The sequence below is a fragment of the Bos mutus genome, chromosome 18, assembly GCF_027580195.1.
Source record: "Bos mutus isolate GX-2022 chromosome 18, NWIPB_WYAK_1.1, whole genome shotgun sequence".
Taxonomy (NCBI): Eukaryota; Metazoa; Chordata; class Mammalia; order Artiodactyla; family Bovidae; genus Bos; species Bos mutus.
In genome coordinates this window covers 49,715,791-49,732,726 of record NC_091634.1, presented here as the reverse complement: position 1 = coordinate 49,732,726, position 16,936 = coordinate 49,715,791, and the positions used below count along the sequence as shown (strand labels likewise).

Genomic DNA, 16,936 nt, shown 5'->3' with positions numbered 1-16,936 from the left:
AAAGGAATGAAGCTACTATGTGGGTGAACCTTGTAAATATTATGCCAAATGAAAACAAGCCAGATACAAAGGATACATAGTCCATCTATACAAAATTGGAAAAGTGAAAAAGTAGGTTAGTGGTTTCCAGGGGTGAGGAGAGAAGGGAACAAGGAGTAAGTGCTTAATAGGTATAGGGTTTCTTTTGGGGGTGAAAATGTCTGGAATTAGGTAGCAGTGGCAATTGTACAACCTTGTAAATATAGCAAAAAAAAAAAAAAAGCACAAAATCACTCTAAAAAAGGTGAATTTTACGGTGTGTGAATGATATCTCAGTTTTTAAAAATATAAACTGCATACAATTTTATGTTACTTAAAGTGAGATCCACATGAAACAGATGCTAAAGCCATTTCAGGATCCTCATCCAGAGGATGTGCTGTCCTTGCAAAGGGAAGAAGAGTTCAGTCACGGCCCCCCGCCCTCAGGGACACAGAGGTGGAGAACGAGTCCCACCCTCACAAAGGGAAATCTGAGGAAATCATTTTTCAAAAAGTGATCACTTTGACTTTCACAAATAACATTTATTGATCATATTCATAATGGAATCTCACCCACATTCACAGCAACTCCACTACAACTAAAAATCACCTGATGATAAATAACTTGCATTGACTGAGAGAACAGTGACTATCACAGACTCTCCCTGATTTGATGGCTTTTTTTAAAGACCTTGAGGAGGATGGACATTTCTGTTGATGTTCTTGACAGTAGCCGTTGATTTCAACTTCATACCCAAAAAAGCTGGCTAGAAAGCAAAGAGAAAGGCAATTACTAGGAACTGACCCCAAAATGAAACCACACTGGCCTTGTAGGGCCCGTGTGAGGAGCCTCCCTGCGGTGGAGGGTGGAGGAAACCCTGAGGCAGAGCAGAATGCACACTCGGCCACTGAGGAGCCTGCACAGGAGACAGGGAGCCACCCTGGCTGGCTCACTGTCCAGGGTGCGACCTGAGGGAAGGCACTCAGCCCCCTCAGCCCCTTCTCCCCTTCTGGGCTCCAAGGAGAACACCAGCTCTGCAGAACTGTGGAAGGAACTGAATAAAACGAAGGCACAGCAAGTCCAGACCAGAAGGCAAGGATTGACTCATTACTACTCTTCTGGGCTCCCTGTGGGGCAGGTTCGGAGCTCATCCATTCTCCTATGGCCTCTGAGTTCTAGCAAGCCTCTGCCAGGCCAGCAGATGGGCCAGCAGCTTCTCCTGAGATAAACTGGGTGTGCGCTTTGTGGGCTCTCACAGGGCACCCCACATACACCCCAGGCAGGTAAGGAATTTCTCCTAACAGCTGGTTAGTGCCTGACCTCTGCCCTAAGATCCTGGCTCAGAAGCAAACACCTCCCATAAAAGTATTAGCAATTTTCCTTTGGCCCACCTGAACCACCTATTAATACTTAATATGGATCATCTACAGACAAGTTTCTATCTTTGTTCTTCCCAGAGTGGGAACCAGGGAGTCCAACCAAATTTGACATCAGGTTGACAAACACAAAAAGAAAGATGAAACTTAAACAAAGAAGGAAATCTCACAGTGCTGACCCATTCAGATCATGCAAAGCTGACAGAACCCTGGCCAGCTGCTTCCTCGGGGCACTCGCCCTGGAGAAGCTGCAACCCAGGTCCACTATAGGCACCTGTATGCAAATGTGCATCACGGTGTCATATGTGACCACAGGGAGTGCCCAATACTAGGAGAGTGGCCAGGAAGGATGCAGGGAGAGGAATTTCCACTTCCAGAAAAGATGGAGTGACAATGACAGAGCTGGTTTCCTATTTGAACAACTAAAAAACTGGGCAAAAGGCATCTGAAACTGTTTTCAGATACTGGACATTTTCTAGAACATTCCTCTTACAACTGGGTGGAGGAGATAGACAAAAAGTAAATAAGTCAATATATGTAAATTCTAATTGTGCACATTTACATATTGATATGTATTTGTATGCCTTCTATTTACATATTGGTGTGTGTTTGTATATATTTATATATAGGTGTGATAAAAGAAACAGGAAGAAGAAGGTGGATGGGGTAATGGTTGGGGACATGGGTAAACTGGGGCATTAAGAGGACGAGAAGGAGGAGGAGAGCTGTTACTGAGGGGACTAAAGCAAGTAACCAGGTGAGAAGAGGCCCTGCAATGAACCTGAGGTTGCCCTGGAGGCTTCCTGGGTGGTGGCAGAGGCAGAGTGGGGCCCCAGGTGAGAAATGCAGGCCTGGGCAAGGCCAGGTGTGTTCAAGGCTGGTGAAAGGGCTTTTCCATATGGAGCCTTGATAGTCGGGGCTGGGCTGTGAGAGAGGCAGCAGGTTCCCCGAGGCTGTAGTGTGCTTAAACTCCAGAGGGATGGCTGGTCAGGCTGGCATAAAATCCATTTCCTACCCCAACACAACAGAAGTTTGTAGAAACTGAAACCAGTGGTCTTTTGGGGGAAGGGGAATTTAGAAACTTGAGAACAGGGCAGGTGAGAAAATAAAGGTGGGTAGATGCTCCACCACCCTACCACTGGCCCTAACCTTGATGCATCTGGTTTGTTCTTCCCTTGCATTTTCTGGAAGAAGATGTGTGTGTCAGGTATGAGCAACAATCCAGACGATGCTAACAACGTAACAGTAATCAGAGCGGTGCCCACCTCTCACCCTCTGCTGCGCGACAACCAAGTTCTCCTACACCTTCAACTCAACTAAACCCCAGGACGTAAGATAAGCCCAAGGCCACCACTGCCCCACCCACACCTGCTCACCGGATGGCCTCCATGACCCTCAGCAGGGCATGAAGGAGTGTCAGGAGGCTGAGGTTGAGGGGCAGGAGGGAGGCTGGGGGGCTTTCTGGCTGCCCCGAGGCCACCGGCCCAGCCTGGTGAAGAGCCTGGAGCTGCTGCCACTTGAGGAGATGGCGCCCTTCACCACAGATCCGCCAGCGGTTGTACCCGGAGCGCACATCCAGAGGGGCTTCTAGGCAGAGAAAGTGAGTCAGGCCCCGAGGGGTGTGGGGCCAGGGTACTCTCGAGCCTGCACCCATGAGAGAGCCCTCAGGAAACCAGGGCAAAGGAACCAGGTGTCACAGCAAGGCAGGTCGCAGCCCTGGGGTGTGAGCACTCACACAGCGCCCACAGAGATGAAGACAGCATGGCTATGTGTTTGTTTCTAGGGCGACTGTGGGCCTTTGTGGCTGTGTTTTCTGAGTCTTTATCTTTTAGAGCTGCCTACTGAAAGATTTATGAATGAAAGGGTATGGTAGTTAGTGGTGATCTGCTCCACAGTAATCTTTTTCTTTTTCCTTTTTTTTGGGGGGAGGAGGGGGTATGGAGTGGGTGAAGCACAGAAGAAACCAAATCATCCAAGAGTTGATCAGTTGATCGTGGCTGTAGCCGAGGGAAGGGAACATGGGCTTTTGCAGAGTATCTGATATTTCCCATAATAAGCAGTAAACAACCACCACAAACACAAATGGAATTCAGACATCTCTATCTCCTCCATGCTCTTTAGCTTTTTCAAGACCTGCTTTGGTCACATGTGACCCTCTTGATGTTATATCTCTTATTTATTTTTACTATGCTATTAATATGCTACTACTAAAAATGTAGTACCCTGACTCTAATCATACTAATATAAAATACATTCTTAAAAATATAAACTATCTTTTCTTTATAAAAAACTATCACAAGAGCATAAAGAAGAAAAGCACATGAGCCCTCTATTTACAAGATCAGAAACACAGATTTTTCTAAAATGGAACTCAGCTGGATTTGAAGCCAACGAACCATCTCTTATTTTTAGGTCACTCTGTATGAAGCTCAGAGGAGAGAAGGCTCCCTAACCTCCTAGTGGCAGTGAGACTGGCACTCACTCCCATCCTGTGACACACTCTCACTCCCATCCTGTGACACACTCTCACTCCCATCCTGTGAACACACTCTCACTCCCATTCTGTGAACACACTCTCACTCCCATCCTGTGAACACATTCTCATTCCTGTCCTTGAATGGGTTTGAGGCTTGAAATATTACTAACATAAATCACCTGAACTATAAAACCATGGCTGGAGTAAAAATTAATACTGGTTTTTAACAGTGTTATCAATGGATGCATGATTCACTAATAAAACGACTAAGCTTTTACACTTTCTTAAAGACGCAGAGTAGTCAAAGCCAAAAACAACCAATAAAAATAAACCATTAAATTGGTGAGTTTATACTATACAGTAAGAAGAGCAGTTTCTCAGGTGGTTCTCATTCTATGGCCACTTTTTTTAATAAAGTGATTTCTGGCTCTTCCACCTAAAACTTGAGGCAACGTGTTGCTATCTGTTTTGTTCACCATGCGCACACACACACACACACACCCCAGAAGCCTCTCTTTGCTGGGCTGACCTGCCCCTTTCCCACCCACAGGGATTACCTGTGACTGTCAGCTCAGACACACGAAACCAACCTTAACCTACACATAAACAGAGCTTTCATTTTTAAATTGACACTGCTGCTGCTGCTAAGTCGCTTCAGTCGTGTCCAACTCTGTGCGACCCCATAGACGGCAGCCCACCAGGCTCCCCCGTCCCTGAGATTCTCCAGGCAAGAACACTGGAGTGGGGTGCCATTACCTTCTCCAATGCATGAAAGTGAAAAGTGAAAGTGAAGTCGCTCAGTCGTGTCCGACTCTTAGCGACCCCATGGACTGTAGCCCACCAGGCTCCTCTGTCCATGGGATTCTCCAGGCAAGAGCACTGGAGTGGGGTGCCATTGCCTTCTCTGAAATTGACACTAGTGGAGTCCTATTGCCTGGGCTACACTGACTTGTTATTCTACCTTGCAATGTGTTGGGGGGTCCGTTTCATCATCCCTAACAGCTGTGGACTTTAGGTAGCTGGTGCCACATTTCAAATGCACCTCTATTTATGTCCATCCTCCCACGAAGAGACACTTAAGTTGCTTCCAATTTTTCACCAAAGAAATTACTGCTACAGACAGACATGCGTGGAGTGCCCACAGATATTACCCAGACATGGGCTTGTTGGATTAAAGATTTTTCACATTATAAAATTTGATCGATACCTCCAAACCTTCTGCCAAAGGCTGTGACAATTCATGCTCCTCCTAACTGTGCTTTTAAAATCAGGGAAAAGTTAAGTATCTTCTACATGAAGAGGTGAGCATGAGAGGTAGTGGCCGCTCATTTCCCAACCACTCTACCCCGACCTGCACACACCCAGGCTCTGGGTGGGCCGCTCAAATCACCTGCTCATCAGGAAAATCCCTTGTCAGACACCCAACCTCTCAGTTCTCTCAGGTCCTCCTCCAGAGAGTCCATCAAGTGCACTCACCATGCAATCTGGCCCCAGCACAAAAAGAGGAGGGTGTGATCAGACTGCACAAAACACGTCCACTCCCTTGCTCACATGCAATGCAGAGAAAGCAGACATGTCAACCATCTGTGAGGAAAAGCACCTCTGCTCATTTCAGAGATGAAGAAAGTAAAGGTGCAAGTAGAGACACCATCTCCTGGCACACCGAGACTGAGCGTGTGAGGACACGCGTACATCAGGCCACATATGAGGATACGTGAACACACCTTGTCATGATTATGAACTGCACTGTGAACATGTGAGTATGTTCTAGGCCTGTCATGAACATATGAATATATGTATACACTGTATGATGAATATATGCATAAGTGTGGTATCATGAACATACAATGTGTCAGGAATACATGAAGATAGAATATGTCAACATACAAGCCTATACACTGTCATAAATGTATATTTATATATAACACATACATACACAAGTCATATCATGAATCATAGAAGATTAGAGCTTAAAAAACACTTCAGATACCACCTAACCCCAGGATGCAAATTGGTTTCATCCTGAGAGTCAATATTGATAACTGATAGAGTCTGAGGCTTCTCTGGGTTCACTAGGAAAAGATGAGGGGTGATTAGTGATGCCTGGTAAGGGTAGGTGTCGGAGAAGTTGTATGTGTGCCAGACTGTGGCCTTCTCTGTGTTATACCCATCATGACAGAAGTCTACCCCACTCCCATCATGATGTTCATGAGAACCCCGCCTTCCTTGGGGAGGGGGTGATGAGACACAAGTGCACTGAGTTACCTGGGACGCCTTTAAAACTCTGCTGCCTTTTCACCACCTAGGATAAAAGATAAGAACGTGGGCAAGTGCATCAGCCCAGTGATCCACCAAGACGGGGGCCCAGTGATTTAGCCTGGAGACCCCCAGAAACGGGTCCATGACCAGCTCAGAATGCAAGTTATGTTTTTTTAAAAGGCCTCCAGGTTTTAATTCTGGTGACAGTTTGCTACTTGGTGACAGAAAACCAGCAGATGGAATGTGGGTGAAGGCAGAAGAAGCCTCTAATTCCAGGACACTCAGAAAGCAAGGAAGAGGAGTGGCCCTGGAACTGAGCGGGGCTAGGCCTGGCCAACCATACCCCACCACAAACATTGACCTGGAACCCAGAGGTGTGGAGGCGGCCAGACAGAGCCGAAGAGTGAGCACAGACTCTTGAGCTACGGCCCCTCCCCAGAACCCTTGCTCCATGCCTGCCAGGCTAGGGCTACAAGGTCAGGCTGCTCAGACAGGCCGAGGAAAGTGAGGTAGAGGGGAGGCAAGGAGCAGCAGGGTGGGGTGGGAAGAAGGAGGGAGGGAGGTGAGCAAGTTGGAGAAGAGGGAAGAGAAAGGAGGAGAGGGGGAGGAGGAGGGGCAGAAGAAATGATGGGAAAGGTAGCAGCAGACCCTCAGAGCGCAGTGTATCCCACCCTTCCCAATACCACCAGGACACCTAACCTGGGCCTGCCCTGAGTACCACTTGCCTCCTGCTCTCTGCTGCCCTAGGCCACAGCTTGGAGGAGACCCCAGACACTAATGCAGACCACTGTGGGGAAGGAACCCGGCACCCTTCCCCTCATCTCTGGGTCCCCCTCGGCCCACCCCTCACTTTCAGGCCTTGCTGCCATACGAGCCTCCCTCTTACCTTCTTGTGAGACCTCAGGACCTGAGGCACCCAGTAGGGCATCACGGCCTGATCCCTAGGCATCGGGAGGTGGCCCCCAAAGCGGTGGCATGGGCAGGGGCATGCCTTGGTGGATTTGGGAATATAAGACCGGACCATCTTTTGGATCTAACAGAGGAAGGGAAGAGAAGGTCCAAAGAGGGGTGGAGCCACACCCCAGAAAACCTCAGCCTCAGGGACAGGGCCCTGGAGAGTGCCTCTGCTATGCCCCTCCCACAGTACACCCCGACTGCCCGGCTGAGGGAGCAGGTCCCCCCATCATGATATTCCCAGGGGTGGCCAGCACCCTCATTACCCACCAACTGCACATCCACAGGGCGTGGTGCTGTGGTGGGACACATGGGGGGAGTCAGGAGACCTGGCTCCGTCCTGAAACTACCGGCCTCCAGGAGCACCCTTGGTGCCACATTTAGCCCCTCTGAGCCTCAGCGATCTCAATGAGAGAGAGGACTCTGCCAGCACCCTGGCCACACTGGTCAAAGTCTAACATGGATAGTCTTTGGTCCAGCAGTTGCACTTCTGGGACCGCATCCCGTGAAGACACATGTGCATTTGCTCAAGAACACTCAGTGCAGCACTGACTGTAGTGACCAATCAGCCTGAATCTGGTAATAAGGGACAATAAATAACGGACACAGGGACAAAGGGAATGGATGGCCTTTGGAAAGAATAATGCAGATCTGTCTGTCCTGACATACAATGAGCACAGAGATGCAATATTAAGTGAGAAATGCCGCACTGTGAATACAGCATGCTACCATTTACATCAAAAAAATTAAAGAATATGTGTGCAGTGTTGTTTGTATATGAGTTGTGATGGGTCAGATCCTTACCCCAATGCCTCATCACCACCCCTAGCCTCACTCTTTGCCCTGCAATTCTGCAGTTCCTTCCAGAACAGTAGACTCTGCCCCTTGACTCTGGTCAGATCACGTACTGGACTGGCCAACAGTATAAGTAGGAAGTGACAGTAGCCAGATCTGTCAGGCTGAAGACCTCATAGGTGTCCAGCTGCTCTCACATCTCTGCCATGGCCACAAGACAGTGCCTGGGACAGCCCGCTGACCCCAAGATCAGGATATCTGAGGCCAAGCTGCCAGCAGAGTGTCCCTCAGCCACATGAGTTATCACAGTGACTGCTGTATCAAGTTGGGTCGTAGGGTGACTTGTACATTGCTAGCCAAACAACACAAGCACAGAAAACCTCCAGAAGGCCAAATGAGGACACCTCTGGAAGAGGGGTAGGACAGAGTTCTGTGTACCACACCCCTGCCGCACTGTGGGAATTTCCAACCATGTGCTCACAGCTCACATTATAAAACATAATCAAAACTACTTCGAGTAACCCCTGCAACCTCTGAGGCCGCGGGAGGACTGCACTGGACCCTGGGTGTAAGGTGTGCTGCCAAGCAGACACTGCTGCAGGAAGGAGGAAGGGAGTCCTGGACCTCCTCCAAAGCAGATAAGACGAGGCCTGGAGACCCGGGCACCTCCCTGCGCCCTGGCTCCTTGTCACCATGGCACAGGACCCCTCTCACATAGGACCCTTTTGCCCGCCAGGATAAGGATACTCTGGCCACTTCTACTCAATCCACCCATGGCTGCTAAGCCCGTTCTCCATGGCAGGTGCTGCACCAGAAGCAACAAGACCTCATCCTTCCCACAGCAGCTCCCTGCACAGCACTGTCCACTGGGAAAGAAGAAACACTGGGACTCGGGGAGCAGAGTTGGGAGAACATTCAAGGCCAGAGGGGCAGCTAGATGGAGAATCAAGAGAGCAACCATGCCTGCTGAGAGTCCAAAAGACATGACAAGAGAACTACGAGGGTAGCCACACAGCAATCATTCCTCCTTTTGTTAAAAGAAACCAACTTTGCTTATGATGCAAAGCGGTCAGGCCAGGGATCAGCCAGTCCCTCTTGCCAACAAAGGGTCTGGGGGGTAAGGGAACAAAAAAGCTTGGGCTTCTGGGAATGTTTTATCCCTGAAAAGGAGGAGAAGGTAGGAGGTAAGCTTTTGGAAGACTCTGGAAGACTCACTTTCTGCCATGTACATTGTCATATAAGAGACCCACGGCCAACATCTAAAAACACTAGAAGTGAAAAATAACACCAACTCTACACAAAGTCTTCCTGAAAACTTAAATGATTCATTTCTGATAAAAGCTCTCAACAAACTAGAAATAGAAGTGAAGTCCTCAGCCTGATGAAAGGCAACCATGATACACCACTGTGCTGGGGACAGGCATGCCTAAGCAAGATGCAGAAAGGACTAAATTATTAAATTGATAATCGGACTTCATCAAAATCTAAAACTTCTGCTCTTTGAAAGACAGTAATAAGAGAATTAGAAGACAAGTCAAAAACGTGGAGAAAACACTTGCAAACTAAATATCTAATAAAGAACTTGTATACAGATATATAAAGAACTCTCAATACTCAGTAATTAAAAAAAAGCAACTCAACGTTTTTAATGGGCAAAATACTTGAACAGACACAAATCAAGTAAGATATGCATATGGTAAAAATATACGAAGAGATGCTCAACATCATTAGGCACTGTGGAAATACACAAGTTAAAGCCTCAATGAGAGGGATTCCCTAGCGGTCCAGGGGTTGGGACTCTGCACCTTCACTGCCTGGAGTGCAGGTTCAGTCCCTGACCAGGGAACTGAGATCCCGCAATCTTTGAAACCACAATTTTAAAAATGTTTTAATTAAAAAAACATACAATGAGATAAACACTTATTAAGATGGCCAAAATTTAAAACACTCACCAAACCAAGCGTTCATGAAGACATGAAGCAACTTGAACTTTATACATTGTTGGGAAGATTGTAAAATGGAACAACCATTTTTGCAAAACAGTTGACAGTTTCTTAGAAAATTAAACATATGCCTCCCATACAATATAGCAATGCCTTTCCTAGGTGCTTGCCCAAGAAAAATGAAGGCATGTTCACACAAATACTTATACACAAATGTTCACAGCAGCTTTATTTGTTGGACAAAATAGAAAAAAACTGGAAATGATCCACACGTCCTTCACTGGATGAATGGTCTATCCATATAACAACACACTGCTCAGCAGTAAAAAGGAATGAACTATCAGTGAACACAACCATATAGGTGAATCTCAAAAATAATCATGCTGAGTAAAAGAAGCCCCTGGAGAAGGAGATGGCAACCCACTCCAGTATTCTTGCCTGGGAAATCCCATGGACAGAGGAGCCTGGTGGGCTATATATAGTCCATGGGGCCGCAAAGAGCCAGACACACGACTCCGTGACTAAACCACCACCACCACAAAAGAAACCAGACTAAAAAAAGTACATACTATACGATTCCATTTATATAAAATTCAAGGAAATGCAAACGAATCTATAGTGACAGAAACAGACCCATGGTTGCCTGGGGACTGTGGGGAGAGAGGGTTGAGTGGAATTACAGAAGGGAACAAGGAGGACTTCCCTAGTGGTTCAGTAGTTAAGAATCCGCCTGCCAATGCATGGTTCATGGGTTCAATCCCTGGTTCAGGAAGATTCTACAAGACAGGAAGCAACTAAGCCCGTGCACCACAACCGCTGAGCCCACACTCCAGAGGCCACAAGCTGCAACTACTGAGCCTTTGTGATGCAACTACTGGAGTCCATACTCCACAAGAGAAGCCACCGCAGTGAGAATCCAGGCACTGCGACTACAGAGTAGCCCCCACCCACCCCAACTAGGGAAAAGCTTGAGCACACCAATGAAGACCCAGCACAGCAAAACAGAAATAAATAAAATTTTGAAAAGGGTACAAGGAAACCTTTTGGGGTTGTGTACATGTACTGCATTATACCATTTTATACAAGGGTCTTGAGCACCCTGGATTCTGGTATCTACATGCATCCTAGAACCAATCCCCAGTGAATATCTAGAGATGACTGTACATTATCACAATTGTGGTGGTGGTTTCATGGGTGTGTGCATATGTCAAGATTTATCAAATTTTATATGTGTGCCATTTTATCACATGTCAATCATATCTCCATAAATCTGAACCCCTGATTCAAGTCACCTACCTGATTTTGGGGTCTCAAGGAGCGAGGGACCCAGTAAGGCAGTGCTGCCTTAGCCCTGGGCACTGGCAGGTAGCCCCCAAATTTGGCCTGGCACTCACAGCAGATGGGCTCTAGATGAACAGTGCTGGGGACAGGGCACATCTGAGCAAGAGGCAGACAAAACAGAATTTAACGTGATGCTGCATTAGTGATGCAAGCCAAGGCACTCTCTGAATGGTAAATCCACACTCAGAGGGAGCCAGGTTAAGACATGGCATCCAGGGCAAGTGCAGGCACAGGGGCCTCAGCTACTGCAGACTGTCCTGAGATCCTCCCAAGTCACTTGGAGGGGGACCACAGAGCCCGCAGACCCGGGATGTGCAATCACTTACAGCCACATTATTATGAGCAAGTCTTGGATCTCTCTTTCTAAAAATGGAGAAATACAACCAACTGTAGGATGGATGACCGCTCTTTCTGTGGTTGTCCACGTCAGTCTGCATATAGAACTTTGTTTGCAAAACCTTCCACATCCATCCCATATGATCCCACCACACCCACAGGCTGGGGGAGAGGGAAAGTCATCCTCTCCAGGAGCAGACAGAGCTGCCCAGAACAGATACATTAAGGGGCAGCACTGGTTCTCCCAGACCTCCTAAATCCCTGTCTCAATGTATCATGAGGCACTGAGGGGCGGGGAAGGCAGTGGGTGACCCTATATAGAGATTTGGGAGCTTGCATGGCCACTTAAACCATGGACCCCACTGGCTGACACACCCTCTTGTGAGATGCTGCTTCTGGACCCATATTTTCTGCTCTACTCCCCACCAAAGGGCATGTCAGGGTTGGGGCAAAGTAGTTGAGGTTTGCTTTCCTTACCGAATGATCTATGAGACACACTTCTTTCCCAAAAGCTGGAAATGTGCTTCTTTTCCTAGAAAAGAAGATGGCTTAGAAAGTTCTGGACTTTGTGTACATTGGAGGCAGGAATGCTAGTATGAGAGCCTGAGCCAGCCTGGCTCGTATCATTAAACCCCAAGAGTGGAAAGTGAAAGTGAAAGTTTAGTCGCCCAGTCATGTCTCTTTGCGACCCTATGGACTGTAGCCTACCAGGCTCCTCTGTCCATGGGATTTTCCAGGCAAGAGTACTGGAGTGAGCTGCCATTTCCTTCTCCAGAGGACCTTCCCGACCCAGAGATCGAACTCAGGTCTCCCACATTGTAGGCAGACACTTTACTGTCTGAGCCACCAGGGAAGTCCTAGTCAACTGCCCATTCTGAGATCCTAGTCAACTGGCCCCCCAAGAGTGGAAGGGGTCATCATTCTGAGCCAAAGAGGGGGCAGAGGGTGACAACAGAAGCAGGTAGATACACACTCACATGGCTAAGGTCTAGGGGTTCCCATATGTCAAGCTATTGTGGAATCCTGCATCCCCAAAGGGTTTAGCTGGAATCAGCCTGGGTCGGGAAGATCCCCTGGAGAAGCAAACAGCAACCCACTCCAGTATTCTTGCCTGGAGAATCCCATGGACAGAGGAGCCTAGTAGGCTACAGTCCATGGGGTCACAAGAGTCAGATATGACTTAGTGACTAAACCACTACCACCAGGCACACTCCAGCTAAACCTATGCTAGGACCTTTAGGAAAGACAGGAACATTCCAACCTGGTGAGAACTTTCCAAGACGTGTAGCTGCCAACCACAACACATGCTTTATCATACACCCTGAGCTTACTTAGAATTCTGAAGGAAAATACTGTCAAAACCGTACATCTAATGAAATTCTTTGCAGTAAAAAAAAAAAAAAAACTGGGTGCTTTCTCTCTTGGGCTGAAAAAGCATTTGGAGCTACACAGATTCTACTACTCTTCCCCATTCTCCGCACAACAAATTGCTAGTATGTTGGCCACCATATGGAGAGTGTCCAGTGAGCATAAATTCAAAACAAAGCAAAACTTCCAGCTTTCCTAATAGCATATGTAACATGGCAATGGTTAAGAGTGATATCATCATAATAATCACTATTTTACTATCTATTTACAGTAATAGCTTCAGGTCACAGAGCTCAACTCCCACACCTGATCCTTGACAACACAGAATATGGGATGTTGCCCTGCACAGCACCCAAGCCCCCTAACAGTCATAAGAGCATTGTTATTTCCTTTGTGGAGGCCAAACCTCCAGCCCAGAAGATGAAGCCAGTTAGTCCCAGAGACTGGCTCAGAATGTCATAACCCAAGTCAACCCAGTGAAACTCATTCTCGTTGTTATTATTCAGTTGTGTCTGACTCTGCAACCCCATGGTGCAGTATGTCAGGCTTCCCTCATTCTGGGGCTTTGTGTTAAAATTACTAGGAAAGGAAATTTCCTTTTCTGTTGAAGTTGCAAGAGCTTTTCCAGAGGTCTTGGTGGTCATTTTGCCCCCAGAGGGGAAGAAAACAAAGCTGAAAGATGGAGACAACAGTCCCTGACCACAGTCCTTAAGCATCTGTGTACATCGGTTCCTGACGACTTACACCTGACAGCCTCAATTAGTCAGTGAATTGCCTTTCCTGCTTATATGATGTAGTGTAGTGTCTTTCCTGCCTACCTTTTACAAGCTACTATGGGACGGGGTCAGAGAAGGCAATGGCACCCCACTCCAGTACTCTTGCCTGGAAAATCCCATGGACGGAGGAGCCTGGAAGGCTGCAGTCCATGGGGTCCCTAAGGGTCGGACACGACTGAGCGACTTCACTTTCACTTTTCACTTTCATTCATTGGAGAAGGAAATGGCAACCCACTCCAGTGTCCTTGCCTGGAGAATCCCAGGGATGGGGGAGCCTGGTGGGCTGCCGTCTATGGGGTTGCACAGAGTCGGACACAACTGAAGCAACTTAGTAGTAGTAGTATGGGATGGGGTCGGAGAAGGCAATGGCAACCCACTCCAGTACTCTTGCCTGGAAAATCCATGGATGGAGGAGCCTGTACGCTACAGTCCATGGGGTCGCTGGAGAGTCGGACACGACGGAACAACTTCACTTTCACTTTTCACTTTCATGCATTGGAGAAGGAAATGGCAACCCACTCCAGTATTCTTGCCTGGAGAATCCCAGGGACGGGGGAGCCTGGTGGGCTGCCGTCTATGGGGTCACACAGAGTCGGACACGACTGAAGTGACTTAGCAGCAACAGGAGCAGCAGCATGGGACAGGGTGACCTGAGGCTATTGGGGCTCCCCAGGTGACTCAGGGTCCAGGTTCCCCCAGATGACTCTCAGTCCAGAGCCCCCCTATGTGACTCAGGGTCTGGGGCCACCCCAGTAGAACTGGGGTCTGTGGCCTCCCAGTGGACTCGAGGTCCAGATCGCCTCAGGTGACTCAGGGTCGGTGTTCCCCAGGTGACACAGGTCCCGGGGCCACCTCAGGTGACTCAGGGTCTGAGTTCTCCTCAGGTAACTCGGGGTCTGGCGCCCCCTCAGGAGACTTGGGGTGTGGGGCGCCCCCAGGTGACTCGGGGTCCGGGGCCCCCTCAGGTGACTCGGGTGCCGGGCCCCTTGTGTGGCGCGGCGGCCCAGCGTGCAAGACTGAGGGAGGCACCTGCCTGTCATGACGCGTTCGGGGTGAGTGTGCGCTGACAGACCGAACGGACACCCGAGAGCTCCCAGAAACGCCCGCCACGATTCTGCTAAGTTATGGTGAGGGCGGTGACGAAGCTCAAGATGACAGCCGTGACGGAAGTCGGGGCTGGCTCACCGTGTCACTCCTCTTCGGGCCCGCCCCTCACACCGCCCCGTCAGTCCTCGGGACCGCCCTCGACCTCGAAAGCCCCACCTCTTCCGCCCTCCCGCTCCTCTGAGGCCAGGCTCTTCCGGCGACAGCACTCTATTAGCTGTCGATTGGCTCTCTAATAGCCAATCAGATGCTGCATTCTATACATGTTTACTTACCTGGCATCTGATTGGGCTCTGAAGGCACAGGCTCGGGGTCAGCGGAGCAGGCGGGCGGAGCAGGCGGGGCCGGGGCCGGGGCCGGGGCCCGGAGCGGGGCCGGGGGCGGGGCCGGGGGCGGGGCCGGGGGCTGGCCGGGCCGGGGCGGAGGTCGGGCTAGGCGCAGGTGAAGACTCCTCGGTTGTGGTCTGGACCTGGCCTAGGTGGACGTCGGCCTCGGAAGACACACCTTTCCCCGCCCGATCCCGGGAAAATCCACTCACTGTTTCGTGCAGACGGGCCTGCGGGGCTGCAGGGCACAGTAGACGGGGTATCTGTCCCCTGGAAGGAGAGAAAAGAGGTGCGCGACTCGGGCCCAGGGCCCATTCGAGAACCGCGGGAGCATCTCGGTAGGAGTGTGTCCCACGCAGGACCTGGGACGTATTTGTATTTGATGTCTTTCATTGTTTTTCTGACGCTGAGATTGAACTGGGCGCCTTTGTCACTGACTGAATCGGACTCAAATTGTGACTTTTGAGGATGTGTGTTTCTGAAGCAACCGAGGGTTCGAAGGCCGTGGAATTCAGAACAACTGATTGTAGTATCTCTTGAAAACAAACTTTTCAGTGTTTGCTAACTTTTTTTTTTCTTTTTGGCCACACCTCGGCTTGTGAGATTTCAGTTCCCTGACCAGGGATTGAATCCCAGCCCCAGCAGTGAAAGCCCTGAATCCTAACCTCTAGACAACTAAGGAACTCCCCTTTTTTGCTGACTTTAACATTCTCAACTAATACTAATATTTGATCAAACCATCATAAGCAACGGTAGCCCTGGTGGGCCACATTTCCTTGTGCTGACTGCTACTGCTGCTAAGTCACTTCAGTCGTGTCCGACTCTGTGCGACCCCATAGACGGCAACCCACCGGGCTCCCCCGTCCCCGGGACTCTCCAGGCAAGAACACTGGAGTGGGTTGCCATTTCCTTCTCCAATGCATGAAAGTGAAAAGTGAAAGTAAAGTCGCTCAGTCGTGTCCGACTCTTAGCGACCCCATGGACTGCAGCCTACCAGGCTCCTCCGTCCATGGGATTTTCCAAGCAAGAGTACTGGAGTGGGTTGCCACTGCCTTCTCCTAGCCATAGACAAACAGGATTTCCCAGGCGCTACTCAGGTTTCATGGCTCTTTTATTGAACTGGTAAGTTCATGACCTATGAACAGGGCTGAGCTTCCAGCCAGTTCCCACCCTGCAGGCTCTCCTAGCTAGCACCCATGCTGATTGGGCAGCACCCCCACTATATTAGTTGCTAATTATTTATTTTATTCTGTCTTTTAGTTGCTAATTATTTTGGACACCACCCCCTACCTGTGTATCTGTATAAATAATGTCAGCACTGGTCTCTTAATAGCTAATGACAAAATTTATCGAGGAATCTCACCATTAGCCTAGTATTTTATTTATGGCTGTCTCATCTCTGCAAACCTTGGAGGGCCCTTGGGATTCCTTGTCATTTCTATTCTCCTGAGCCCACTGGAATATTGTAACACAGAAGACAGGTTTATGCCCCACAAGCCCCGCAGAAGCACTGGCCCTCACCACTCTTGACACTGTCATGCCATTTCACATCAAGTGCAACTCATCACCATTTCCACCAAAAATGTCTAAAATTAAAAGGACTGACAGTACCAAGTTTGTAGAGCGTGTGGCAGCTGGAACCCTCACACCTTACACAACAGATAAAACCATGTAGGCAAACTGGCAGTATTTACAATGTCTAAACATGTGAATGACTTCCCTGGTGGCTCAGACAGTAAAGCGTCTGTCTACAATGCAGGAGACCCAGGTTCGAGCCCTGGGTTGGGAAGATCCCCTGGAGAAGGAAATGGCAATCCACTCCAGTACTATTGCCTGGAAAATCCCATGGACAGAGGAGCCTGG

At 49.0% G+C, this 16,936-nt stretch overlaps 1 protein-coding gene across 1 annotated transcript; it reads right to left on the bottom strand.

Annotated features, from left to right (window-relative positions):
- Nucleotides 1-564: 564 nt before the first annotated feature.
- C18H16orf95 (chromosome 18 C16orf95 homolog) lies at nt 565-12,027 on the bottom strand. Its single transcript, XM_070386880.1, has 6 exons — nt 11,977-12,027; nt 11,119-11,259; nt 7,017-7,163; nt 6,137-6,173; nt 2,772-2,979; nt 565-785 (listed from the first exon to the last, which is right to left on the bottom strand). Exons 2-6 carry the CDS (start codon nt 11,257-11,259, stop codon nt 767-769), a joined length of 552 nt encoding a protein of 183 aa, XP_070242981.1. The 5' UTR covers nt 11,977-12,027; the 3' UTR covers nt 565-766.
- Between the last annotated feature and the right edge of the window lie 4,909 nt (nt 12,028-16,936).